The 11,038-nt window shown below is 41.8% G+C and overlaps 2 protein-coding genes across 2 annotated transcripts; both read left to right on the top strand.

Annotated features, from left to right (window-relative positions):
• Positions 1 to 15: 15 nt before the first annotated feature.
• Positions 16 to 5,262, top strand: LOC135333665 (tolloid-like protein 2). Its single transcript, XM_064528672.1, has 11 exons — positions 16 to 853; positions 919 to 1,098; positions 1,174 to 1,288; positions 1,445 to 1,839; positions 1,982 to 2,216; positions 2,344 to 2,663; positions 2,725 to 2,850; positions 2,964 to 3,224; positions 3,332 to 3,592; positions 3,680 to 3,934; positions 4,054 to 5,262. Exons 1-11 carry the CDS (start codon positions 706 to 708, stop codon positions 5,136 to 5,138), a joined length of 3,381 nt encoding a protein of 1,126 aa, XP_064384742.1. The 5' UTR covers positions 16 to 705; the 3' UTR covers positions 5,139 to 5,262.
• Positions 5,263 to 6,791: 1,529 nt separating this feature from the next.
• LOC135333666 (uncharacterized) lies at positions 6,792 to 11,038 on the top strand. The gene is made up of 9 exons (XM_064528673.1): positions 6,792 to 7,063; positions 7,246 to 7,392; positions 7,449 to 7,569; positions 7,649 to 8,034; positions 8,096 to 8,324; positions 8,386 to 8,600; positions 8,693 to 8,806; positions 8,902 to 9,033; positions 9,130 to 11,038. The coding sequence occupies exons 1-9, from the start codon at positions 6,856 to 6,858 to the stop codon at positions 10,893 to 10,895; spliced, it is 3,318 nt and encodes a 1,105-aa protein (XP_064384743.1). The 5' UTR covers positions 6,792 to 6,855; the 3' UTR covers positions 10,896 to 11,038.

Here is an 11,038-nt window from a genome sequence, read left to right as displayed (position 1 = left end):
ACTCTACTCTGTCCCCGGCCCCAGGCATCATGAGGCATCATGAGGCATGCATGCAGGTCTGCCACAGTGCTAATGACAGCCAGTCAGATCCAGTACATGGCAGTTGCAACTGAGTATGGTAAACTTTGTCTGACACACCTCCACTTTGACTAGACTAAATGTATGGTGCCATTGGCCGACTTGCATGCTGTTTATTACCACGCCACGTACCTAGACTACCTGTATATTGTACAGCGTCACCATAATTTAAGTTAAGAAGCAAGCTCGGAATGGACGCAATTTTTGGGCTCTAGAAGATGCGCAAATTAAAGTAATTTTTGCCATTGAAATTACGATAACTACATGTAGATTAGTCCTTGGCCCTTTTTGAGCATCCACTTTATGGTTTCTATAGAGAACAATGGAAGTTTATCTGGACACAAAATTAATAAATAGTGCATGGTTTTGATCTTTCACCACATCTCCTAGGAAACAAACTCCTCAAGTTACATATAGTATACGGAGCTTGAGCTGACACAATATTACACTTAATAATTAATGGCATTTCTTGGATTTCTGGTTAGACTAAGGAAGTATCTATTTATAGTGTACAGTACAGTATCATCCACTAGATATCTATATATAATAGCTGCAAGCTCATGCAGTCAGTTGTCTATAACTGAACTGTTGCTTTCAATATCATAAAAAGAAAGGATCAAAAGAAGAATGAAGAATCAAGCTTTGTTAATGTGTCTGCTTGCTGTGACAACTACTTATGTAGTGGAGTGCTTACCAATTGAAACTGAAGATGTGAGAGAAAGTAATGAAATGGCTGAAGAAAGGACAATTGTTTATGACCCAACTGTAGACACTGGTAAGTTTAAGAAATTGGAATGAGTAGTTTCACACACACTAAAAATATTACTGTCCACTGCACAGATTTCACAATAAAAGTTGGAGATATAACTTACTTCACAAAAAACTACCGAGAGCTATTGAATGAGAAGCTGAGTTACAAAGAGTCCTCGCAGGGAAAACAAAAGAGAGCCGTTGTCAAGCCCAAGAGTTGGCAATGGCCCAACTGTGTCATTCCTTACATTATAGATGAATTCTATTCTGGTGAGTATTGTGTGGACATTTTTTATAGTCGCAAACATCCATGAATAATTTTTACAATTACAACCTATATTGCAGAGAAACAACAGCGTGTCGTAACCGAGGCATTGGCGCATTGGGAGGAGCACACCTGCGTACGCTTTAGGAAGAGGACAACTGAAGATAATTACATCTTCATCTATCCTGGTCCAGGGTGAGATATAGTATAGATGCACTGATGGTATACCATCTCTATTCAACATTGGTTATAACTGTGAATCAGCGATAATAGCGAGATGATTGTATTTGAATGGTGATACAGCAATTATAATGGATTTGGTTGCTTATCACTTCTATCTGTATTGTATAGGTGTGGATCATATGTTGGCAGAACATCCAATCAACAGAGGGTTTCGATTGGCCCGTCTTGCTTCTCATTTAGTAGTGCAGTGCATGAGCTTGGACATGTTATCGGATTCTACCACGAGCACAACAGGCCTGACGAGTACATCGATATATTCGAGAATAATCTTAAACCGGGGAGGAGTGTACTCTCACAGTTCACAAAACTCAGTCTTGATGAAGTGGATTTACTTGGAGTTGGATACGACTACAACAGTATTATGCATTACGATAAAAACTCTTTTGCACACAGTTCTCATCTGGATACGATAGTTGCACTTGATCCAAGTATACCAATTGGAGAAGCCCATACTTTGAGTTCTCTGGATATCTTTAGAGCCAACCTCTTCTGTAAATGCTCAAGTAAGGATAAAATGACAGTTTAAAAAGCCATTTCACAGCCAGCAGATGTTATTTTATGCATGCTTTTAGTGCTATGATAGTTAAGTTTCTGCATGCATAGACCAATTAAAATGACGTATCATGTTACTTATTCCCATCTTAGATTCTACTGAAGACCACCCCCCACGAACGACCTTTGTGCCAGATGAGATAGTGCCCGAGCCAACCCTTCCACCTCATGAGTTTGCATGTGGCAGTGTCTTCGATGGTGTCTCGAGTGGCTCCTTCAGCTCACCAGACTATGGCGTCTACTCACACGATACTGACTGCGAGTGGACAATCAGAGTTGAAGAGGGGTATCGAATAAGGTTCACAGTAGAACTGGATATGGACTACAAGTAAGAATAATAAATTGATGTATGTTAGTATATAGGTGTATAGCATTTACGTATTTATCCCCTCATGCTGATGTTATGTACTATTGACATAGAGTGATTCATGATTATTCATTTTCACCCTTTACAGCCGAGGCTGTGTAAATGATTACTTACATATTCACGAGAACTTTAACCGAAATGGATACGGTATCGGAAAGTATTGTCAATCATCGGATCGAATTATCAACACCTATACGACTACCAATATTGCGTACATTCGATTCCACACTGATAGCTCAAATCAGAGGACTGGCTTGAAAGGATTCAATTTAAGATTTGAGTCTGAAGATTTCGATGAGTGTGCGTATGGTGCATACTGTTCTCACAACTGTACAAACTTTCCTGGATCATATGAATGTCACTGCCCTAAAGGATTCTTCTTATCCAGTGACCACAAGCAATGTTTTGGTAAGTATGTCGATACAAAATCATACATGTATACCTATATTTATTTTTGTCTTCCGTGTAGATGTGAATGAATGTGCCCTGGACAAAGGGGGCTGTGATCACAAGTGTATAAATAAAGGCGGCTCTTTCCACTGTGTGTGTGAGGATGGCTACAGGCTACTCTCTGATGGGAAAACATGTGTTGTAGGTATATACATGTATGCATAATTATTTGCACACGGCTAGCTTATTCCTCTACATGTTCCTTTAGTGCTAGGATTCTAAACCAAACAGTCGTGATATAGATTAATTGTTTCTCAGATGGTGATGGAACCATGGACCCTTGTTTGATTGCCAAATGCGAGCATTCCTGTGTAGTTGTCCCTGGTGACGTTCTTACGGCCAGATGTTTATGCCCTAAGGGGTACGACCTCTCATCAGACAGGGTGTCTTGTGATGAGGAGAACGAGTGCCTCACAAGAAATGGAGGCTGTCAACATTTCTGCACAAATATTCCAGGGTCGTACGAATGCAGCTGTATCAAGGGGTACAAATTGGCAGATAATGGATTTGCTTGTGAAGGTGCTTTTAATTTTCATAGACACACTGACAGAATTTTTAGTCAAACAGTCGTTATACCTATAATATTTATATAGCAGAAATAATGAAATAACTTGTTTCTCACGTAGATGCTGATGATATCGTTGACCCTTGTTTGATTGCCAATTGTGAGCATTCCTGTGAGGTTGTCCCTGGTGACGTTGATACGGCGAGATGTTTATGCCCTAAGGGGTACGACCTCTCATCTAACAGGGTGTCTTGTGATGAGGTGAATGAGTGCCTCACAAGAAATGGAGGCTGTCAAGATTTGTGCACAAATGTTCCAGGGTCGTACGAATGCAGCTGTTCCAAGGGATACAAATTGGCAGATAATGGACTTACTTGTGAAGGTGCGTTTAGTTTTCATAGACACGCTGTTAGTCGAACAGTCATTATACCTACAATATATTTATATGACAGAATTATTTCTCACATAGATGATACCGTGGACCCTTGTTTGATTGCCAATTGTGAGCATTCCTGTGAGGTTGTCCCTGGTGACGTTGATACGGCGAGATGTTTATGCCCTAAGGGGTACGACCTCTCATCTAACAGGGTGTCTTGTGATGAGGTGAATGAGTGCCTCACAAGAAATGGAGGCTGTCAAGATTTGTGCACAAACGTTCCAGGGTCGTACGAATGCAACTGTTCCAAGGGATACAAATTGGCAGATAATGGACTTACTTGCGAAGGTGTGTTTAGTTTTTTTCCTACGTAGTTGTAGCAAAGCACATTACCAAAATATACTATACAAGCTTTCAGATCTTCTACGTGTACATGTTTTGTGTTCACTCTTTTTGTTTGTCTGCAGATATCGATGAGTGTGCAGACAACAACGGTGGATGTTCTGGTCACTGTACAGATTCTGACGGATCATATCAATGCTTTTGTGATAGCGAATCCACTCTTCAACCGGACGGACATTCTTGTACTCTCGATAAAATTGAGTTTGTAATTGAGCCTGAAACGATTGTAATTGAGACTACTATAGAAGACATCGTTGATCCTAAAACTATCTTGTTGTGTGGAGGATTGTCAACTGCTGCCGCTGGTAGCATCCAAACCCCATCCTGGCCCAAGACCTACCCTGTAAATTTCGAGTGTCAATGGGACATCCAGGTGCCATCGACAGACTGCAATGTTGAATTGAGCTTCGATATTAATGCATTTGGAATAGCAGGAAAATCTTCACAAAATTGCCCCAAAGATTACCTGAAAATATACGAGAAATTGAATTACACCATTTGTGACCTTGCTAGACCTTCTCCCATCACTACAACAGGCAATACCAGACTATACTTCTTTGCTGGACCAAAGCACGGCCCTAAGCGTAAGGGATTCAGGATTGAGTACACGATAGTCTGTCCAACCACTCCCCCGCCCACCACCAGGCCAACTACAGTAGCCACGGTAACACCAGGTCCAACTATTAGACCTACCACTCGTCCTACCACGACTACACCTCCAACCACCCTCGCCCCAACTACGCTACCACCACCCACTCCGAATTGCCCTGTTTTACCATCCAACCCTCCGGGAAAGTTCGCTTGTGGTGGATTCATGAACGTTAATGACACGTTCGGACCAACTAATTTGCCCTTAGGCCCTATCCTCCCTGGCACCATAAATCCTGAATGCAATTGGATAATTTTCGGTGCTGGAACATTCAAAGTCATGTTCACTTATTTCGATATTCCCAGCAGTGAGCAATGTTTGTCTAATTCTGTTTCGGTGTATGATGGATTTGGAACTAGTGCTCCATTGATTGAGAAGATGTGTGGGGAGAAGTGTGGCGAGTACACAGTCACAGGGACAGGAAGTATCTTGACCGTGACTCTACGGGTGTCTTCCCCAGGATCGTTCAGAGGATTCTATGCACAATTTAAACAAATTTAACTGATTCAAAAATAATTGATCTTCACATTGTATTTTAATCCATAATCTTTTACTGTGAATCGAAACATTTTCGAATTCGTTATACTGCTGTATAATTACATGTACATATACTTGTCTAATTAAATGTGCCAACAATAATCAGACTGCATGTTAGCTATAATTATAATTATTATGTGTTTCATTTGGGACTTTAGTTTCACATGATCCTTTTGGTTCAGAATCCAGTTGTGTACAGTGCTGCATGTTTTAGCCTCCATGCAATTTTTACTGGCAGGGTATGAGCCTTCATGTGAGTATGTAGCATCCATGGTGTTCTGCATGCATGCATGTGTCTCAAAATGAACATGCACACCCAGTATGCATGTTATGTTTCACTGTTGATTTAGTATTAACATAATTAATGGGCCACTATATATAGGCACTCCTCCGAACCATAGTGTGAACTAGACAAATTCAGACCATGTTTTTGTGTCTGTAATTATAATAATTATTAATGTGTTAGCATGGTCACTGTAGACACGGACTTGTACTGTAGTGTCCACCTACACATTGGTACTGACAAGTCATAATTATAAAACTTACCACAACGTGATGCTACGTGACCTCAATAGCACTGTGTTTTATTCAAGAACAAAGTAGGAGGTTAAGTATTTGTCACAACTGAATACAAGTTGACATATTCAAGCAGTGGGTCTGTATAGGTGTGTGCTGACATCAGTTACGACTTTGTAAAAGAAGAGTCTATTGATGTCTGTATAAGGTTATGCCTGATTGCCTTCTCAATGGTAATTGAAGAAGTGTGATACGTGTTCCCACAATAACAATTGAACAAGTTTGCTTTATTGGGCAATAGCTAAATTATGACTCATTTTATTGTAGTGCTACTTTTGTTGACCATGCATGTGATTCAAATAAATCCGATAATTATGTCAACAGCTATAATTTACATAATCTTAGAACGTCTTATTAGTGCATTTATAATTTATATTGCAACCCAATCAATGGCACAACCATATATGTAGATGCAACTTCATGGTCTGATCATTTTCTCATACATGGAAGTGAGAGAGATCAAACAGTAACATTTCAGGCTGTCAACCGTGATTTCATGCATTGTGGATGCCTTGTTATTATCGAATGCCAATTCGTACATCTAAAGAGCTGATCAAGGCACCAGACAAAGATCAACCATGCATGGTCCTGAGAGGGGGATATTATAAAGGTGCACGAATGAAGCTGCTCCCCCATCTCCTCAACACAGTAAATAAATCCGTTTCAGTGTAGCTATAGTATATAATTATAGCTCCAAACCTGCCACTTTTAATCGGTGGTACTAGACTACTTGCAACCTATAGGCTCTTCAAAACGTGCACCTAACAGACCATGGCTTGATTAGCGGTTTAAGGGCATGCACAATAACGAGTGTCTCATGCTGGGTAGTAGAGTTTGGACTAGTTATAATGTAGGTCTAGATATTCTGGCAAGACACCCAATCCACGAATTGTTATAGTATGGCTTCACCCCCAAAGCCCTAAAACACTTTCTTCACTTCCTATACTGGGGGGTCACCAATCTGGGGGGTGTAATATTTACAACCCCTGTAACTCCGGAAGCTTGTTCCCTATAAAAACTTGCACTAATCAGTGATAACTCTCAGAAATCAGAAAAGAAAACTTACAAAGTTGTGCAATTCTACTAATAACCGCCATAACCTGCCATGGAACAACTTGCAGTTTTCACTGCATTCACAGCTGCACTCTTGCTTGCAGCAAATGCTTTACCTACCATTAGTGACCACAGTAGCCAGCTCACAGATGATGCCCCTACTGAGCTGCATAGCCTCAACCAACCTCGAAGTCAAGCTAAAGGAGTCTTTGGATTTTCATACAATGCCAATGGGGAGCATGTCATCGAAAAACATTATGGTGAGGCAATAGCATAGATTTCCACTGCATGTGCATGGCATTGCATGAACCTGATGCTATATACCAAGGCTATAGAATCAGGATAGAGCTTCTGAATTATGAATCAGGTATTCCTGGCTCTCTTATATTTGGCCCCATAAATAGTATTGTCAAATTTGTTTGTCATGTATGTTTTACTGTAGAGAACACCGAAGAAATTGAAGACATGATATTCGAAGACTCTTCAATGGAGCAAGAAAACAGTGAACAGTACCGGAACAAAAGAAATGCAGTGTCAAACCTATGGCCTGGTGGGATTATCCCTTACGAGATAGCACCCGAGTTTGATGGTGAGTATAAATATACTTTGAGCATTCGTTTATCTGTTTTCGAACTGTGCATACAGCTCAAGAGAGGAGGATCATACTGCAAGCAATGCGTCATTGGGAAGAGAACTGTTGCATTCGTTTTCGCCCTCGAGTCTCTGATATCTACTCCATTCGAATAGTGACCAGTTCACCTGGAGAGTAAGTGCATGCCATATAAATATTTCCTATTGTAATATCCCGTGAATCATTACAATTACAAAGCTCACTCTACTTGCAGCTGTCGATCTTACCTAGGACGGACAAGAATACGACCTCAACCATTGTTTCTTGGTCCCAACTGTGTCCGATTTTCTACTGCAGTCCACGAGCTTGGCCATGCAATTGGATTCTACCATGAACATAGTCGTAGTGACAGGGATCAATATGTGACTATCCTGCAAAATAATGTTTTTTCTGGCATCACTGGAGCGTTTGGAATAAGCTTTGGAAACACCCTTGGACTAGGCTATGACTATGCCAGTATCATGCACTACTCTAGCAGAGCATTCTCAAGAGATGGACGAAGTGAAACCATACAAGCCAACCAACCTAACATCCCAATTGGAGAGGCTGAGGAACTGAGTCCTCTGGACATATTAAAGGCAAACAAGCTCTACAACTGCCGTAAGTCAACCAGGACAGATTACAGTGACTTATAGCTTATTTTTGTATTGTCATTTTCCAGCTTGCCCACTTTCTCCTCCGAACACTGTTGTTCCACCGGCCTTACCTCCTGTGAACCCCAGCCGCAGCCGCTGTGGAACAGTGGAGGTTCTGAGTGGTGGTGAGATGAGAACAGTACGATCCCCTGGGTACCCATCTCACCTCCCAAATCAAGAGTGTGCCTTTGTGTTTCAATGTCCCAGTGGTTTCCTTCCTCAAATCGAATTTCCATCAATGAACTTAGAATCAAGGTATTGAAAATCGAATAATTTAAAAACTATGTACTAGCTGAGCTGATCTGTTTTTTTCCAGCTCTGGTTGTACTAAAGATTATGCTCAACTCTATTTTGGTTCGAGCTTGGACAATCAGGATATTATTAGATATGGTGGTCTCACCGATGGAAGGATCTGCGGAAATCGATACAGTCGAACAAGATTCTTTGCAAGTACCAACACTATTACCGTCTTTTATCGAACTGACAGTTCTGGGGGAAGCACTGGACTTCAAATTAAAATCACCTGTATAGGTAAGAGTTGGGATTTGCTTAGAAACTAGACTTCTACAATCAATTTTAACGTAATATTAAAACGTGTGGTAATTATTTTTCTATGTGCACAGATGAGGATGAATGTCAAAGTGCCAGATGTGACAACTGTAGAAATACTCAGGGTTCATTTGAGTGCAGTTGTAAAAAAGGTTACTATTTTTCAAAAGCTGCGACAACCTGCTACGGTACGTGTAAATATGTTTTACAAATGATCTTCAGTTAGTGTGCTATTCAACAAAGACCACGTTATCATTAATTTGTCTTCCACACTTGTATTCAGATATAAACGAATGTGCCTACCAGAAAGGAGGGTGTGAATACAAATGTGTCAACATGGGTGGCTCTTACAGATGTCAGTGTCCATTTGGTCAGTACGTACAATCGGATGGCAAAAGCTGTGGACCTAGACAATGTAAGTTGCTTTGTGCCTGTAAAGTTCCATATCATCAACAGCTTTAGCAGAGCGTAGCTGTATAGCAATAAATTACCTGATTTTTTTCTATTGCAGCTAACCCTTCATTGCCAATTGCACCACAATTGCCGTCATCATGTCCTGTGACACCCCCTCCCACTATAACTACACCACGTCCTACTACACGCCCCACCTCCCGTCCTACTACACGCCCCACCCCCCGTCCTACTACACGTCCCACCCCCCGTCCTACTACACGCCCTACCCCCCGTCCTACTACACCCCCCACCACCCGTCCTACCACATCTCCTCCTTCCCTATGCGGTGGAAGTTTAACAGGTGATTTTGGAAGCTTACAAACTCCTTCTTGGCCTGCGACTTACCCTTTCAATTTTGACTGTGAATGGAACATCCAAGTGCCTTCTCCAGGTTGCAATGTTCGCCTCACATTCCATTCAATCTTTGGAATAGCTGGAAAAACAACTCAAAACTGTCCCAAAGATTATTTGAAGATCTACAATAATAACGGCCGCTTGATTCGCACCATTTGTGACCTTGGTAGACCTCTTCCGATCACTACAACTGGCAATACCAGACTATACTTCTTTGCTGGACCATATCATGGACCAAAACGTACGGGATTCAGGATTGAGTACATGATAGTCTGTCCAACCACTCCCCCGCCTACCACCAGGCCAACTACAGTAGCCACGACATCACCAGATCCAACCACTCCCCTACCTACCACCAGGCCAACTACAGTAGCCACGACATCACCAGATCCAACCACTCCCCTACCTACCACCAGGCCAACTACAGTAGCCACGACATCACCAGATCCAACCACTCCCCTACCTACCACCAGGCCAACTACAGTAGCCACGACATCACCAGATACAACTACTCCCCTACCCACCACCAGGCCAACTACTAGACCCACCACCCGTCCTACCACATCTCCTCCTTCCTTATGCGGTGGAAGTTTAACAGATGATTTTGGAAGCTTACAAACTCCTTCTTGGCCTGCGACTTACCCTTTCAATTTTGACTGTGAATGGAACATCCAAGTGCCTTCTCCAGGTTGCAATGTTCGCCTCACATTCCATTCAATCTTTGGAATAGCTGGAAAAACAACTCAAAACTGTCCCAAAGATTATTTGAAGATCTACAATAATAACGGCCGCTTGATTCGCACCATTTGTGACCTTGGTAGACCTTTTCCCATCACTACAACTGGCAATACCAGACTATACTTCTTTGCTGGACCATATCATGGACCAAAACGTACGGGATTCAGGATTGAGTATACGATAGTCTGTCCAACCACTCCCTCGCCCATCACCAGGCCAACTACAGTAGCCACGACATCACCAGATCCAACCACTCCCCTGCCCACCACCAGGCCAACTACTAGACCCACCACACCTCCAACCACCCTCGCTCCCACTACGCTACCACCACCCACTCCGAATTGCCCTGTTTTACCATCCAACCCTCAAGGAACGTTCGGTTGTGGTGGATTCTTCCAGATAGGTCAAAGTTTCGGACCTACTAATCTGCCCTTTGGGCCTTTCCTTGGCACTACAAAGCCTGAATGCAATTGGATAATTTTCGGTGTTGGACCATTCCAAGTCGTGTTCAATTATTTCGATATTCCCAGCAGTAGGCAATGTTCGTCTAATTCTGTTTCGGTGCACGATGGATTTGGAACTGGTTCAAATTCTCCATTGATTGAGAAGATGTGTGGGGAGAAGTGTGGCGAGTACACAGTCAAAGGGACAGGAAATATCATGACCGTGACTCTGCGGGTGTCTTCCCCAGGATCGTTCAGAGGATTCTATGCACAATCACAAAAAATTTAAGTGATAAACCAACATTTATATAAATCATAATTATTTCACATAATATATTTTGATCGTCACTTTATTCTAATCACTGAAAGCCATATATTTTGCTGTGAATCATAGCGTGTTCGTTATTATTATTACATTGGTTAAAAACTAAA

Source organism: Halichondria panicea, chromosome 3 (assembly GCF_963675165.1).
Source record: "Halichondria panicea chromosome 3, odHalPani1.1, whole genome shotgun sequence".
Taxonomy (NCBI): domain Eukaryota; kingdom Metazoa; phylum Porifera; class Demospongiae; order Suberitida; family Halichondriidae; genus Halichondria; species Halichondria panicea.
This window is presented reverse-complemented; position numbering and strand designations above follow the sequence as displayed.